Source organism: Oryza sativa, chromosome 2 (genome assembly GCF_034140825.1).
Source record: "Oryza sativa Japonica Group chromosome 2, ASM3414082v1".
In the NCBI taxonomy this organism is placed as follows: domain Eukaryota; kingdom Viridiplantae; phylum Streptophyta; class Magnoliopsida; order Poales; family Poaceae; genus Oryza; species Oryza sativa.
The window spans coordinates 1,067,623-1,084,594 of NC_089036.1; the positions used below are offsets into that span (position 1 = coordinate 1,067,623).

Genomic DNA, 16,972 nt, shown 5'->3' on the forward strand with positions numbered 1-16,972 from the left:
GTTGATTTGGCTGTGACTTATTGACATAAGATCGAAGATGCATTCTTTTTATTATTATTGAAACAGAGCAGCAGATAGATGCTTCTCGGGATTTTCAGAACGTGTCATGAAGATAGGAATACCAGAATTTATACACTACTCCTATCATGTGCCTTAGGATAGTACAGGCGTACTATAATATATTGAGTTATTCACCATCAATTCATTCAGTTTTAAACCCCTTTAAAAATCATCCATCCAATCGTGGCATTTTTAAATAATGTTTTGTTTTTGAAATTTCTTTGCATGCATATAAAATAAAAAGGGATAATAATAACAATACTAACTATCATCATTTGTGCCACTCCAAGAAAGAAGGAATGATAGGAAGGAGAAAAAAAAAGAAAGGAAAAGGAGAGATGAGGAAGAGAATGTTCAGCAATTTGGCCCATATATTACCGATGGGCCTTCCAAATACGTATAACGTGGCCCATCAACCTGGTTCGAATTACGTATGCAGCCCAGCAACATGCGTCCGGATACAACACACACAAACACATGCTATGTTTGGCCTAAAGGTCTAAAAAAGTTATAACAAAATAATAAATATAAAATGTATTCATATCCTAGGTAGAGTTTAAATATTTTTATTTAATTTGTAGAAATTAAATTTAATGTTGTATGTTTGTGGAGTGATATACGGATACCTTGTTAAATGTTAATAAAATTTTTAAAAATTTTGATAGCTATTTGGGTACCTTGAAAGAAATGAGGTAACATCCACTCGAGGAAAAGGACCATATTCTAATAATTATGGATAAATTTAAACGCTTATCATTTTTATATTTGTTTACCTATGGAGTAAAATACTTGTATTCTGATTCTACACAGGCCTGATCAACGATGTGCTTATTATGCTTTATGCTACTTGTAACTTGCTAATGAAGCGCGATTACACTCGTGACTCGTCCCTGATGCCGCCTGTCGCACGCTCTTCTCAAGCCAAGAATCGCATTCCTTCCTTGCATACATAGCATCATTTCATTTGCGTTTTCATGCATGCCCCCGTGGGGCCCACCTTAGTAGACTGCGGGCCCACCGGTCAGCCTCCTCTTGTGCATTAATTCAGCAATCCTCCCGCCATGCATGTGCCCTACGCTTTCACACCGTTAATGGTTAGCTTAGCTAGCCCCCGAAGCGGCCGAGCTCCGGTCATCATGTCTTGGTCCGGCGAGCTGTCGCCGCCGGCGGCGGCGTCGGGGACTCGCCTCCTCCACGGCGACCTCGACCTCACCATCCACGAGGCGCGCGGCCTCCCCAACATGGACTTCCTCTCCACCCTCCTCCGCCGCCTCTGCCTCTGCCTCCGGCCGCCGGCGAGACGGCCCAGCCCCGGCCAGAGCCGCGGCTCTGTCCCGGCCGACGAAGACGGCCGCCGCCAGCCGCACGGCCACCACCTCCTCCCGACGTCCGACCCGTACGCCGCCGTCGTCGTCGCCGGCAACACGCTCGCCCGCACCCACGTCGTCCGCGACTCCGAGGACCCAGAGTGGTCCACCCATGTCCTGCTCCACCTCGCCCACCACGCCACCGGCGTCGCCTTCCACGTCAAGGACGCCGACCCCTTCGGCTCCGACCTCATCGGCGTCGCCATCCTCCCCGCCGCCGACGTCCTCGCCGCGGCCGCCGCGCCCATCGTCAGGAGGGAGCTCCCCCTGTACCGCCCCGACGGCCGCGGGAGGCCGAAGCCCAGCTCCGCCATCGTCATCACCGCCTCGTTCGTCCCCGCCGGCGAGCATCAGAGCATCTACGACGCGGAACACGGCGGCGTCCCGGCGGCCTACTTCCCGGCGCGGCGCGGGTGCGAGGTGAAGCTGTACCAGGACGCGCACGTGGCCGGCGGCGAGCTGGACGGCGTGCGGCGGCGCGGGGTGTTCGAGCCGGGGCGGTGCTGGGAGGACATGTGCCTGGCGGTGCTCGGGGCGCAGCACCTGGTGTACGTGGCGGGGTGGTCGGTGAACACCAAGGTGCGGCTCGTGCGGGAGGCGATGTCGCCGGAGATGGCGGCGAAGGTGGAGGAGGTGCGGACGACGGCAACCGACGACGACGACAATCCGGTGGCGGCGGAGGGCATGTCGCTGGGCGCGCTGCTCAAGTACAAGTCGCAGGAGGGCGTCCGTGTCTGCCTCCTCGTCTGGGACGACAAGACCTCGCACGACACCTTCTTCCTCAAGACAGTTGCGTTGCGTACCAACTCAATTCAACTCTGTTCTTGAATTTTTGTCAAAGAAAATTGAATTTGGATTTGATTTCTCAGGGCGGCTTGATGCAAACACATGACGAGGAGACGAAGAAGTTCTTCAAGGACTCGTCGGTGATCTGCTTGCTGTCGCCGCGATACCCAAGCAGCAAGCTCAGCATGGCCAAGCAGAAGGCAAGATATAATTAATTACTCAATCATTTCCAAAATATATTACTCCTTTTATTTTTCACATCGTCTTATTTAAAATATATATAAATATTATTTATTTTTGTTATGACTTGTTTTACTATATTCTTATTAATAACTTACTCCCTCCGTCCCAAAATATAATCTTTTTTTTTACCTTGATATGGTCTCCGAGATGCTATTTTGACCAACAATATTAAGATGCTTTAAATAAAAATAGTTGCATATTATAATAGTTTGTTTAATGATAAATCTAGTAACATCAATTTTACATGTTTGATTTTTTTTTATTTTTTGTTATTAATGGTCAAAGTTGAAAAAATATTTGACTTATTACTATGCTAAAAATACTTATATTTTAGAATGGGGTATATACTTTTACATATTTATGCTAAACTTTTAGATAAAATAATAATTAAACGATACGTGAAAAGTTAACGGCGTTTGAAACGAAAGTAGTATCACAAGTAAATCTCGATTAAAAATGGTGCAATGCAAGCAAAGCATGCAAGACCCAATGCTGAGAGGGGCGTGTCAGCCAGCGTGCAGATTGTGGGGACGATGTACACGCAGCACCAGAAGTGCCTGCTGGTGGACACGCCGGCGTCGGGGAGCACGCGGCGGATCACGGCGTTCCTCGGCGGCCTCGACCTCGCCGCGGGGCGCTACGACACGCCGTCGCACAGGCTCTTCGCCGACCTCGGCACCGTCTTCTCCGGCGACGTCTACAACCCCGCGATCCCGCCGGCGGGGAACAAGGGCGGCGCCGGCGAGGAGGGGCCGCGGCAGCCGTGGCACGACATGCACTGCCGCGTCGACGGGCCGGCGGCGTACGACGTGCTGGAGAACTTCGAGCAGCGGTGGAGGAAGGCGACGAAGCTGTTCAGAAGGGCCAAGGCGCACTGGAAGGACGACGCCTTGCTCAAGCTCGAGCGCATCTCCTGGATCCTCAGCCCCTCCGACTCCGGCGCCGGCGACGGCGACGGCGGCGACAGCCACCTCTACGCCTTGCCCGATGGTCACCCCGATTGCTGGAACGCTCAGGTACATGATAAACCGATCGATTGATACTTGAAATCGATGGAGATAATTTTAATTTCTTGGTGATAAAACTGGCAGGTGTTCCGGTCAGTGGACTCTGGATCAGTGAAAGGATTGCCTCGTTGCTGGGAGACAAAAAAGATGGTTAATAATCTCTTCTTCTCTCTTCATCAATGGCTCATCGTCATTAACTTATCAATCAATCAATCAATAATCGACGTACTCCCTCCGTATTTTAATGTATAACGTTGTTAAATCTATTATCAACATTTGGCCATTTGTGTTATTTAAATTTTTTTACAGATATAAAGATATTTATGTCATGTTTAAATAACGTTTGATGATAAATCAAGTCGCAATAAAATATATGGTACTTAGATAAATTTTTTAAATAAGATAAATGATAAAAAATGTATCTTAAAAAATAAATAGTGTCATAAATTTAAAAAATAAATAGTGTCATAAATTAAAATACGGATGGAGTAATAAAATGGTACTCCATCAAATAGCTGAAGCATCGATATGCGATGCAGGAGGCGAAGCACCTGGTGTGCGACAAGAACGTGACGGTGGAGCAGAGCATTCACACGGCGTACGTCCGGGCGATCCGGTCGGCGAAGCGCTTCATCTACATCGAGAACCAGTACTTCATCGGATCATCCTTCGCATGGCCATCCTACAAGCACCAAGAAGGCAGGCACCATCTGAATTTGCTGAATTTGTCTCATCACTTGTCTGAATCGGTAAAAATACATGGAGCTTAGTGGTTGCAGTCACCTGAGTAACACCCTGACACCCTAAGGTCATGAGTTTAAATCTTCATACGAGCGAATTACAATTAGGTTATTTGAGGACTAAATTCCTAATTTCATATTGGGTTATTTGAAGGCTAAGTTCTCAGTTTGTTAGACTAAGCTCTTATTTTAAAAAGATTCATATGTCCGGTTGGATGTAGAGGCTGTACCAAAAATACCATTCTCTAACAAAATTGTCTGAATATGCTGCACACTGATGCATGTATATGTGTGTGTGCAGGTGCTGGAAATCTGGTGCCGATGGAGATCGCGCTGAAGGTGGCGAGCAAGATCGCCGCCGGCGAGAGGTTCGCCGTGTACATCGTGATCCCGATGTGGCCGGAGGGGGTTCCAACCTCGGGCCCCATCCAGGAGATCCTCTTCTGGCAGAGGCAGACGATGCAGGCGATGTACGAGGTGATCGCGGCGGCGATCAGGGCGGCGGGGATGGAGGGCGCGGCGCACCCGCGGGACTACCTCAACTTCTACTGCCTCGGCAAGCGGGAGGCGGCGGCGGCGGCGGCGGCGGGCTCGCCGGAGCAGGAGCACAACCCGGCGGCCAGCAGCGCGCGGCGGCACCGGCGGTTCATGATCTACGTGCACTCCAAGGGGATGATCGTGGACGACGAGTACGTCATCGTCGGCTCCGCCAACATCAACCAGCGCTCTCTCGCCGGCTCGCGCGACACCGAGATCGCCGTCGGCGCCTACCAGCCCAATCTCCGCGCCGGCGCCGGCGCCGGCGACGGCCAGGTGTTCGGCTTCAGGATGTTGCTGTGGGAGGAGCACCTGGGCAGCAGCGAGTGGCGGGAGCTGAGGTCGCCGGAGTCGCCGGAGTGCGTGAAGCGGGTGAACGAGATAGCGGCGGAGAACTGGAGGAGGTACGCCGCCGACGACGACGATGTCGCCATGCAGGGGCACCTCATGAGGTACCCGGTGGACGTCGGCGACGACGGCAAGATCAGCGAGTTGCGCGGGCACGAGTTCTTCCCCGACGTCGGCGGGAGGATCCTTGGCTCCACCAACAACAACTACTGGGATTATCTCACCATGTAGGCATGTAGCTGCCTCTGCATTCCCAAATTACTATTCGGATTAATATATGGGACTTTCTAGGTGTCTTTTGACAGAAAAAACCTCCCTAAATCTTGCAAATTATGAACCGTTGGATCAATCGTGCAACATAAGTAAAACCTACTTTTCCTCCTTCCGCTTCTCAGTCCATCCGTCGCCGCCGCCCGGCCTCGCGGGCTGGTCGGAAGGAGTCAACGACAGCGGCAAGCCCCCCCCCCCCTCCCATGGCCGGCCTCCTCTCCCTCCCCCCTTCTCTTTCCAAGGTTGCACGGCCCATTTTCCCCCCACCGCCAATGCCGGCTCTCCGCCCGCTGCCAACCCCGCAGCTCCGACGCCGCTGCCGGCGCCTCGTCGCCCGCCCGTGTCCACCACCCACTGCCGGTCATCCACCGTCCACGGCCGTCCCTTTAAGATACTGGTACGAAGTATTTAAATTGAGTGTCTAGATTTCAGGCACGTGAAATTTTCGAAAAAAAGAGAGTTCATTTTTTTTGTATGCCGTAGTTCCAGTGGTTATTATCACTTCCCTGTTAGTACTTGTGGCTTATTATCACTCCCCAGTTTCCAATATAAAAAAACTTTATAAAATTACATGATATAAACGTATAACTCAATACAATTTACAATATTACATGAAAAAAGAACTCAAACTTACATAAAAACATATATAGCAATAAAACTGTAGTTAAAATAAATTAAAATTGCACATTGCATAGCCTTATCAATGTGTAATATTTGGTGAATATATAAATTAAAGCTTACAAACTTATAGATGTCTTAAAAAATAAATTTTAAGGTATAAAATTAGCTATATTTTGGAATGAAAGGGAGTACTAGCAATTAGCAAATCATTTCTATGCATTGATTTGAGAGTCATTTGACCAATGTTGTTGCTCACAATTGACACGTGTGTAATAACTATCTACACGCCTGTCTTATACCGTTATACGCTGACGTCAGCAATAGTGTCACCAACCCGCGCGCGCCATGGAAACCGCCGCCTCGGCGTCCACCTCAACGCCGGAGGGGGATTCCGGCCAACATGCCGCCGCCGCTCCGCCGCGCATGACCACCGTATCCAAGCACTACTTCGGCGGCGCCTCATCGGCCCACAACCACGACCTCCGGGTGGACATCATCGAGGTATGTCGCCCCCCCCCCCCCCCCCCCCCCCCCCCCCCCAGTGTTATGGGTGTCTCTCCAAGACGCCTCGCTGCCGCGATCGGTAAATCTCGCCGCGACGTGACGAGCAGTAGCACCATGGCTGCGAGTGAAGGTGGTAGAGATGGCGACGCCGGGGTTAGGGGTGATTCGTGCAGGCCAAGTGCTCGGCGAAATGCCGCACCCGGCTGTTGTTGATCGGCTCTCGACAAGTCCTGGGAATTTTCCTTTTCAGAAAAGAAGTCGGCTTCGGAAATTGTTGCTTATGATTCTGCATTTTTGTTTTGGATTCAATTGCTACTGCCATCTCTGAGTTTCTTTGACACAACTGCTGTTGCCTCGTAGAATATAGAAGAGGATTACGGGATGTTTGTCTGGCCATGCAGTGTCATTCTAGCAGAGTACGTGTGGCAGCAGAGGTCACGCTTCACTGCCTCCACAGTTGTCGAGGTACTATACTTGTCATCTTTAAATTCTACTCTTGAGTGTCAATGGCCAATGATGATCTACTTGCCATTGTGATGATCAACCATAAATCAGGTCCTAGCGCCAGCCTCTGTTATGAGGTTTGGTACAGCCATTATGACATTCTGTTAGTAGTAATTGTATCCAGTTCAGAGCATATTTTGCACTCTAATTTTAATTTGCATGTACGACTTTCAGCTTGGTGCCGGAACCTCACTACCAGGGTTAGTAGCTGCAAAGGTTGGAGCAGACGTCACACTGACAGACATCGCACATAATACAGAGGTTAAGTTCATTCAGAGGGGTGCTGTGTTTCATTCATCTAGGCTCATATTAATTATTTTCTTCTTATGTTTTATCAATAGGTCCTGAACAACATCAGACAAGTATGCGGTCTCAATAATGTCAACTGCACTGTAAGTTTTTTTATTTAGAGGGAAATGCATGGTGGTACTTTGCATTCTGCTACATAGCTTAACAAATCTGCATTCTACAACATAGCTTAATAAATCTGCATTCTACTACATAGCTTAATAAATCTGCATTATGGTACATATAGCTTAATAAGTCGACAACACTCATGCAGGTATTAGGACTTACCTGGGGAGAATGGGATGAACCTACATTTGACTTGCATCCTGATGTTATTCTTGGAGCCGATGTGCTTTACGACTCAGCAAGTAAGCTACACCTACACGGGCTACACATCTGTATTTGTAGTTCTGTATAATTTTCATGTTGACTGACCTGCACACAACTGCATCAATTTGGCTAGAGTTTGATGATCTCTTCGCGACAGTCTCATTTCTCTTGGAAAATTCCCCGGGGGCGATGTTCATAACCACATATCACAATCGCAGGTTCCGGGAATTGTTTTACCCTTCTCCTCATGGAAGAATTGCAGGAATTGTTTTACCCTTCTCCTTGTGTGTCAACTATTTGATTCCTGTATGCAGTGGTCATCATTTGATTGAATTTTTAATGGTGAAGTGGGGTTTGAAGTGTTTAAAGCTTCGGGATGGCTTCTCCTTCCTTCCGTCATGCAAGGCTGCTTCACTACAAGGGAACATTCAGCTTGTTGAGATTGCACTTGACAAGGAAAAACCGAACTGCTCTTCAGCTGACGAGAACAATCTGTAGCAGTTATGTTCCATGCGGTTCAGCCTTATGGGGGCTGAAGGCAAGAACATGGCACAACTTTGGGGCATCCTCCGCACACAGGTTAACTTTTATAACACTAGGTGATTTCCAGGAGCAACATCATGTAAAATTGCCCGTACAAAATATTCTCAAGTTTAACCATGGATTGTATTTGTTGGACAAGCTTGTTAAACGAAGATTCACCAAACCAATAGTTATGACAGAATATTACACATCTCTACACGGGATGTTCCAACAGAACTTAATCGAACATGTTTTCCTTAGTATCAATGAGATGATAATCATCAGACATTGCATGTAGGAGCAGCAATCAGTTGTAATACAAAATGCTCCTCATTGTGAGGTTAACATGATTCCAACTCACAAATTTGATATGCCACTTGATATGATAGGACCGTCAAGTATTAGTGTGTAGCTGATGAAACTTCTATCAGACTGTCCAGCAAAGCACACACGAGAACTTCCTCTTCATTAGCACCAGTACGGATAAATCTGGAATCTGGATTGTTTTCAAATTCCGTAAACAGGTAAATAAATGGCAGTGGACCATCGTGCAAGGATCTTTCATCCTGAGGGAATGGTCGACTCATGCCTAGGCTGTGGGATCATTGTCGAAAATTCCTGGATGTACATAAAATACTTAAAATGTGCATGCACGAATTGAATTATGCAAGAAAACAGTACTAATTGTTAACACTGGAACTGAAGGAAACATGAAAAAAATGATGGAGCACTAGTCCAGAAACATGCACCGATTACCTTTTGGATGTCAGCATGTTCCCCTCAAGTTCTTGTAATCATCGTAGCTAAGAAATTTATCCTTGATTTTTAGCCAGTCAGCTGGCTTTGGCATAAAAATTGCTATATATCCTTCTCTGTCAGCCTAATAAAGGTGGGAAAAGTATATGTGTTGGTCAGAGTATGAAAAAAAAATAAAAACTTGCGCAAGCAGATACAGAATGACAGGTCACGAGTAAAAGGTAATGCAATATATGACAAACACACAGTGATCCACAGACTTCTATCACAGGTACAGAGCTAAATGATATCTAGTCAATTCATTTGTGAGAAGAGGGTCGACCTAAACCTCCCACTTCACCCACAATCTACGTTCATGATAAATGCAATAGCTGTATTCATGATATATCAGACAGATGTGCAACTTTACCAGTGTTTATCTGGAATCCAACTAGTTTTTTTATTCTAATCTAGTCTGTGATTTCCTATGTATGACTTCATGTCACAATTCTATTCACTTGTGTATGGCACCAACATTGAAATTTATGAGTGAAATAATTCAAAAATCTCCTTGCTGAGTATGGGCCTTTTTTGCAACAAGATGGCAGAATAATAAACACTATCTCATGTTTGATATTAGAATGTTACTGATACAGAAAACTATAGACAATATGTCCATACATGTCTGACCACTGTTTCAATGCATCAGACAAGTGACAACAGTAAAAAATATATATTTAACCCAAACTAAAAAAAAATAAAAAGAAAACAAGGAAAGAACTGAAACACAGGAGGAAAGAAAATCAAGGCACTTGTTAGGTCAAAACAGGATACTCACAGAGGTGTTAAGCAGGTCTGGTTGTTTGATCAATCTATCATTGATCTCCAAAAGTGATCCTTTCACACAACACCTACATGAGTTTAGCATAAACAACAACTCAGTGCAAAAATAGAATGGCATTATCAATTATTGATTGGGAGATCTAGTGGACCAACCTCACTACAAAAGAATTACTACTTGTGCAGACTTTACACAGCGCTGAATTTTCTTGCAAATGTTGTGCATTCTGTAAAGTAAAATAAGAACCGAGTCATGCTTCCATAGTTCCAATAAGTCAACCAATGATAAAAACATGCTTCAAGAGTTCAAGTCATCCAATTACCCTTTTGCGTTTTCCTGTGACTTTCATCTCACTGCGGTCTGACTTCCCAACATTGAAATCAACGGCAGTTATCCCCCCTTCCTCTTTCAATGCAATATGGGCTGAAGCTAAACCAACCACACACAATCTGATCTTTTGAGAAACAGAAGAAACCAGCGAGAAAAAAAAAGTTCAGCTTCATCATAGACGCGGTAATTAAAACGAAGGATGGAGTGGCACGTTTCAGCTCAAGCTACATATGAAAATAATTAACTACCACAAAATTGAAGCATGCCTCAAAAAGATAAACCAATGGTATGATGATATTCCTTAAGAATGCACTAGACATAGTTGCCTATTGCCTACATATAATCTCATTGGGGAAAACACACCACAGTGAATTATGACCTGCTTTGGATCCACCTTGTGAATATGAAAAGTTCATCAACAAACCCATTCTAACATTTTTTTTTCTAAGGAAGACTAATTTTGATTTCTTGGGAGCTCACCCGTTTGGATGGCGGTACACATACTGATCATGTCCTGGATTGAGAAAGTCTGCCCAAGAAAATAACAAGAGTTGAATTAGACGATTTGAAGCATAGATGAACCTATATTTCAATCACACTACCAAATGCAGCAGAATTGGATTCAGTTCAACATAAGGTTCTTTGAAGACTCGGAAATGTTCACTGTGACCAGAATATGTATGGGCAATGTAAGATGTGGCCTTTTGTTTTTAACTTGTATTGGTCAAAGAAAAGTAAATTCATAGACAAAACGATTCAGTATCTGGTATTTCAACAGCAAATTGGGTAAAGTAATCCATGGTCCATACTCGATAAAGCAATGCGTACTGAAAAGGCTAGAGCATTCAGCCCAAGTGAAGAAATTGGAGCTCTACCTACCTAACGACCTCAACAACTTCTCAACCTTCCCTAACCTTAATAACGGAATGCCAAGTTCCCCTAACATCGAAGCTCTCTCTATGCTACGTACAAACATACCCAAAAACCCAAAAACCCAAAAACTTCCAATAAAAACTTCCAATCTTTTACATCAGGTAGGGCTCTAGGAAGTAAAAAGTACCAGCGACGAAGTAGCGGGCGAAGTTGGCCTCCACGGCGGAGGGCGGGAACGGCGGAAGGTCGCCGGCATCGGGGACGACGAGGGCCCGGGTCTCCTCGTCGACCGCAGACTCCCGTTGCGGGGACCGTTCAAGCGGCGGCGGCGCGTCTAGGGTTGCGGATTCTTCCGCCATTAGGGCGCGCGACGCGTGGATCTCCTCCGCCGCCGGAGAGCTCGTGCCGCGCGTGGCCGGTGTGGGTTTTGCTTTGCGGCGGCGGCGGCGCGAGCAGAAGAGAGATATTCCCGTTTAGATGTGGAATTAACTTTTTGCCACTGGACCCACATGTCATAGACACATGTGGAGCCACGTGTCATTGAGATAGAGGTGACAAATAGTTATTTGTCAAATCTAAAAGTGGAAATAGTTAAAAGCCCCGTGAAGAGAAGGGCAAAGTGCGTGGGAGTGTGTGAGCCGTTAGATCATTCGATCCAACGGCCTACAGCGGTACAGCTCGGGCGTTTCGGAATTTGCTCTTTTTTTTGCAAATCCCCACCTCTTTTCCTGCTATTCCAATTTGATCCTCGGCAATAAGGGTACAGTTCATTTTTAACCCTCGAACATTGCTCAAAGTCTGTTTTCACCATTATTTTTAAGAAAATGGGATAAACTCTCTACGTCCAATTGGATGTACATGTCCATAAGAACCGATTGTTTTTTGTCCTAAACTTTAAAAAACAAAAATAGACACACTGAAACTTATTTCAAGTTGGTTTTCATCTGTATTAGTTTCATATTTGTCAACCTACATATAAGTGACAGCTACACCATTAAAATATGCGTAATAAAAGGTTCAAGTCTTCAACTCAATACATATACTCATATTTATGCCTATTTATTTTTCTTTTTAGTGGTAGACGGTGTGTTCATCAATAGAGAGACATCTACGACTATAATGACTTCGTCGATTTCTAAATAAGTTAGTCCAATCTCTCAGAAATGCTCATTAGGGTGGGGATGCATGTGTACCTTCATATAGGCAAATATGCACACATACATAAGTATATATGTTTCGAAAAAAAACAGAAAGAAAAAATATCCTCATTTCAAATAATACCCTAATTTGAGAGTTGCTTCAATAATCTTTGGGGCAGGGTTTATAAAACCGCGCGGTTACCATGCACGGTAACCTTTTCAGTTTTTGAAACCACGGTATGTCTCGCGGTTACCATGTGGTTTTCGCGGTAACCACGCGGTTACCGCGGGGGTGCGGTAACCACACCAAAAATGGTAAGGGGAACCCTGTTTTGGGGATGCCCATAGTAATAGGAGACATGCGTGGTTTCATAAGGGCATGCTCAATGGTAGAGACGAAAATGGTCTCTTAAACAATGCAAGATTATTAAGAGACCATGTCTTTACAATAGTTGAGACGACAAAGACTCTAATCATTAACTCAAAAAATATTCCTTTTGTCAATATTCAATATTCTTTCTACTTTTTTTACCCTCATGCAACTTTATTTCCATATTACAGTGATTAAGAGTCATTGTTAAGCCATTGTCATAAATAACAGCGATGTTTTGTCTCTTCTCTTTCTCTTTCTTCCATGTCAATAAATATTCCTAATTAGCAACGCTGAGAGACCACTGTTGATAACCATTGTACATGCCCTAAGAGCGAATGTGTGCGTGTTATATAAGCATTTTCGTCTGTACTATATTTCGAACAAAAAAAATTGGCAAGCAAAAGTTTTTCCAACAAAAGTGGAAAAACACTCGATAGAAGTATCCACAATTCTAGCTAGCCACATTTCAGTCATCAAGTCATTATGCATATATGCCATTAATCACAAATACTAGACAACTACTTATCAAATCCATTATTACTAGTACGTAGCATTATGTTTCTTTCTCGAATAATTCGAGTGTGTATACACTAGTAGTGAGACGTAGATGGTAAAATCAATCATCATCATCAATCAAACGCGAGGTAATGCAGGTGCTGATGGTATCCGCCGCCGACTTCGTCGTGGTAGTGCTCTCCACCGGCCGCCGCCGCCGCCGCCGCAGCCTGCCCGCCGTCGCCGCCGTCGAACTTGGCGTCGTCCTCCTCCTGCGGCGACGGCCACACGCCGGGGTACGTCTCCCGCGTCACCTCCAGCAGCGAGTCCCTCACCCTGTCCGCCTGCACCGCCACCTCGCTGTCCCTCACCTGCAATGCAGAAACCAACCAGCTCGGAGTAGTCAGCTCGCGAGCTCGCGTTCATGGCCATGGCGGCGGCGAGCGGGGCGTACTACCATGACGCGGAAGACGTTGAGGACGAGGGTCTTGTAGGTGGTGACGTTGACGTTGATGACCTCGAGGCCGAGCGCGTTCATGGCGTCCATGAGGCGGACGAACCCGCCGGGCTTGTGCTCCCAGAGCACCTGGACGAACAGCTCGTTCCCCTGCACCTGACGCACCTCCAGCTGCGGCTCCATCCGGTGCCCACCGCCGCCGCCGCCGCCGACCTTGTCGTCGGTCATTGCTGGGTCCTTGTTACTCCTCCTGCTGCTGCTGCCGGAAACGGCGAGCGGCGGCTGCTGTTGGTGGCTGTTGGGCGGCGAGGCGTCGTCGTTGTCGAGCCCGACGAGGCTCGCCGGCGGCGGGTGGTCGATGAGCACGTCGGGCGGCTTATGGTGGACATGGTTGTCTTCCAGCTCGTCCTGCAGCTCCTTCACCTGCTTCTGCAACCCCACGATGTAGTCGATCGCGTCTCCAAGAATCGACGCGCGATCCATCTACGATTCGTTGCAAAATCAAACGGAAATCGATTTGAAGAAGCTTTTGATCCGTTCATGGCCATGGCGATCGACGAGGAGGTAAGATACCTTGGTGATGTTTGGGACGAGCGAGCGGAGCTTGTAGAGGTGGCCATTGAGCTTCTTCCTCCGCTTCCTCTCCGCCTCGAGGTTCTTGCACTGCTGCCTCTTGGCGCCGCCGGAGCGCCCCTCGCCGTCGCCGTCGTCCTCCGGGTCACCGCCATGCAGCTTCCTCCCCTCCGACCCGGACTCCGCCACGCCGCCGCCCGCCGCGTGCTGCATCTGCTCCTGCGCCACCGCCACCGACGGCTCGCTCACCGCCATCCCCGCGTACGGCCACGCGCCCGCCGCCGCCGCCTCGTCGCCCACGGCGTCACCACCACCACCACCCAAGAACGGGTCGTCGTCGGCGGCGGCGGCGTCGAACAGGTTCAGCGACGAGCCGCCGTACATCAGCCTCTGCGCGTCGGCGCCTCCGTCCCACTGGAAGCTGGGCGTCTCCGGCGGCGGCCACGCCTGCCCCCCACCGTCGTCCCCGGCGCCGCCGCCGCCGCACTGCGCCATGACAAGCTCCGCCATCTGCTGCTCCTCCGCCATCTGCACCAACACCGATCAACCCACAAATCTATATAACCCATCCATGCAAAACGCAAAGGCCGTTGCGTGCAGCTAACCGCAAGCTCTCCGGCGTTCGTTGGCTCACGCGGATGGCGTGAGCCGCCGCCACCACCGCCGCCGCCGCAGCCGCAGCCGCATCCTCTCTAACTACTACTCCTCTAACCAATCGAACGACCGACCACTCACATATCTCGACGCGAAGAGCTCGACGAGGCCGCCGGCGACGGGGACCAGCAGCCGCGTCTTGGCGCCACCGCCGCCATCAGCCTCCTCCTCCTCCTGCCACGCATCCAAGCAACACACCTCATCAGTGACAGAGATTCATATTCAGATTCAGATTCAGATTCAGATTCAGCTACTGGGTTCAGTGATGAATCTTGCTTACACTGCTGCTCTGCCAGATCGGCTGGTTCGACAGCAATGCCTGCGCATGCATCCTTGATGGATAGTGACAGAGATTCAGATTCACCAAGCATACAAATGTTCAGAGTTACTAGACAAGAAACCATCAATTTTGCAGGTAATCAGAACACGTATCGATTGATTGATTAATCATTCAATTTACCCTATGGAGGAGGAGTCCAGTGGGATTGAAGAAGGCAGGTCCAGCAGTGCTGAGACCTGTGCTTCAAGCTCACTGCTGCAGCAGAATCCTGTCATCTCCAAGAACCTGCCATTAATTTTGTGTTAATGGTTGTATATCACTACAGAGATAATAAATCACACCGTAATTGCTACTTTGCATGCATGATATGATATGATATGCCAAGTAATCAATCACATACCTCTGATCAGGAGAGAGCCTCCAGTAGATGCAGTAATCCCAGCCATCTGAACCAACTAGAGGCCTCAATGCAGCATCCAAACTGGTGCCACCTCCATTGACAGCAGCTGCAGCTGCAGCAGCATTGCTGTTCTTCATCAGCAGGTGGTCTCCTCTTCCCATGTGGTGATCACCCTTGCCCTAGCAGTGACACATGAAAGCAAGAAGAATGGATGCAAGTGTCAGTTGCAGCATTCACAAGGCCTGCTTTTTCTTGCTGTCAGGACAGGATAAGTTGATGTCACCAAGGATACAGCGAAAATTCAGGGTATGATCACAGCAAGGGAACAATCAGATTCAGTCTGAATATTCATCAGACTAAAGAGACAGATTTAGTCTGAAAATTCAGTCTATGTTGAATCAAATTTTCAGTAACTTAAAGAGACAGAGATCAAAGCTGCATTCTTCTGGCTCATCAGGATTGTATGTGAAATCTTTTCTAGTGAATTTTTGGAATTAAGCAGAGAAAGAAAGATACCTTCTGTCTTCCTGAGATCGCTTCAAACTAACTGACGAACTGTGGCAGTGATCAACAGATGGAAGAGAGAGGCATCAGCTGATAGCTATTGGTAACTGAAGAATCATTTTGTACAGAAGGACTATTGCATCATGCATATATATAGTTCACATGTGTGTGTTCCTCTGAATTTAGCCATGGCTATCTGATGATGTATTGATACCAAGTCTTCGGAAATGGCTGTCAAATTATGTATGATACTAGTTGAATTTTGAATTCTTTACTTAATCACTCCACCTATATTGCTCTGAAGGTTTGTTGTGGGTAGGTGAGTTGCAAGAAAGGTGTGAGAGTTTTCTAACTCCAATACAAATGTTGTTGTCTAATACGCAAGTAATCGCAATTGCGATGAGTCCTCTCAAACTACGCAATGACAGTTTTGGTTATACTACCTATAATCATGGAGATAAAATGTTCACAAGAACCTCTTTTACATGAGTTCTGAGTGAAATTCAGAACTTGTCTGTTAATTCAGTAAAAAAAAAAAAAGTTCAAATGAACAGGGTGAGACAGAGCCTTGAGCTGATCTGGTCCCTCTCCATTGACAGCAGACAGCAAACGTAAGAGGTTGTTGAATCGAAAAAAGCTTAGCTGTGTGAGATATTTGCTGATGCAATGTTACTCTGTCGTCCACGCTTCAGAGTTCTGAGTTCAACAAGTCACATGATAAAAAGGACAGGCACAACAGAAAGGAAAAGGGATAGCTACAAAACCCATATGCTGAATTTGAACTGCAGATTTAAACATGGAATATACAAACAATTCGATTATCACCATTAAATGTTCTTATTACGATTCTTTGGTTGGGTGATAGCTAAAATACATCATGGCAGCTTGTGGAATGCTTTCCACTTGCCAGGATCAGGACATATGGATAATTGGATAAGTTTGAGAAGTCTCATCTCTTCAGAAACTGCATCCCAATATAGTTATGTTTGATGTTCAGAAATCAGAATGCTACTCTTTAATTAAATTCGACAAGAAACTCATTATGTTCAGAACTAGTCGGCAAGAGAACACCTGCAGCAATCACTGTCAATTAGACTTTCAGAAGACGAGTAACGGTCAAGTATTTTGTTCTTTCTGCAATCTGAACATCTTTGGCTGCAATAAATCATTGCAGCATGTAGTAAATTAACT

At 46.8% G+C, this 16,972-nt stretch overlaps 4 protein-coding genes across 6 annotated transcripts; 2 read left to right on the forward strand and 2 right to left on the reverse strand.

The window, feature by feature from the left end:
* Positions 1-1,021: 1,021 nt before the first annotated feature.
* Positions 1,022-5,469, forward strand: LOC9266665 (phospholipase D delta). Its single transcript, XM_066307146.1, has 6 exons — positions 1,022-2,216; positions 2,297-2,413; positions 2,978-3,472; positions 3,548-3,613; positions 4,003-4,162; positions 4,505-5,469. Exons 1-6 carry the CDS (start codon positions 1,122-1,124, stop codon positions 5,317-5,319), a joined length of 2,748 nt encoding a protein of 915 aa, XP_066163243.1. The 5' UTR covers positions 1,022-1,121; the 3' UTR covers positions 5,320-5,469.
* Positions 5,470-6,304: 835 nt separating this feature from the next.
* LOC4328111 (uncharacterized) lies at positions 6,305-8,286 on the forward strand. 2 transcript variants are annotated; one of them, XM_015770242.3, is made up of 7 exons: positions 6,305-6,480; positions 6,844-6,948; positions 7,162-7,248; positions 7,329-7,379; positions 7,550-7,643; positions 7,739-7,823; positions 7,920-8,286. In XM_015770242.3, exons 1-7 carry the CDS (start codon positions 6,325-6,327, stop codon positions 8,101-8,103), a joined length of 762 nt encoding a protein of 253 aa, XP_015625728.1. In that variant the 5' UTR covers positions 6,305-6,324; the 3' UTR covers positions 8,104-8,286. The 2 variants fall into 2 exon arrangements, with proteins under 2 accessions (XP_015625728.1, XP_025878929.1); XM_026023144.2 differs by having other exon boundaries at positions 7,739-8,286.
* LOC4328112 (uncharacterized) lies at positions 8,241-11,354 on the reverse strand. The gene is made up of 7 exons (XM_015770243.3): positions 11,094-11,354; positions 10,514-10,562; positions 10,026-10,152; positions 9,859-9,929; positions 9,701-9,773; positions 8,884-9,007; positions 8,241-8,745 (listed from the first exon to the last, which is right to left on the reverse strand). The coding sequence occupies exons 1-6, from the start codon at positions 11,263-11,265 to the stop codon at positions 8,894-8,896; spliced, it is 606 nt and encodes a 201-aa protein (XP_015625729.1). The 5' UTR covers positions 11,266-11,354; the 3' UTR covers positions 8,241-8,745; positions 8,884-8,893.
* Positions 11,355-12,808: 1,454 nt separating this feature from the next.
* On the reverse strand, positions 12,809-16,033 carry TDR (transcription factor TDR-like). Of its 2 annotated transcripts, NM_001401755.1 has the most exons (8): positions 15,794-16,033; positions 15,278-15,456; positions 15,058-15,162; positions 14,878-14,929; positions 14,679-14,771; positions 13,944-14,471; positions 13,371-13,853; positions 12,809-13,284 (listed from the first exon to the last, which is right to left on the reverse strand). In NM_001401755.1, exons 2-8 carry the CDS (start codon positions 15,436-15,438, stop codon positions 13,048-13,050), a joined length of 1,659 nt encoding a protein of 552 aa, NP_001388684.1. In that variant the 5' UTR covers positions 15,439-15,456; positions 15,794-16,033; the 3' UTR covers positions 12,809-13,047. The 2 variants fall into 2 exon arrangements, with proteins under 2 accessions (NP_001388684.1, XP_066163074.1); XM_066306977.1 differs by lacking the exon at positions 15,794-16,033 and having other exon boundaries at positions 15,278-15,584.
* Between the last annotated feature and the right edge of the window lie 939 nt (positions 16,034-16,972).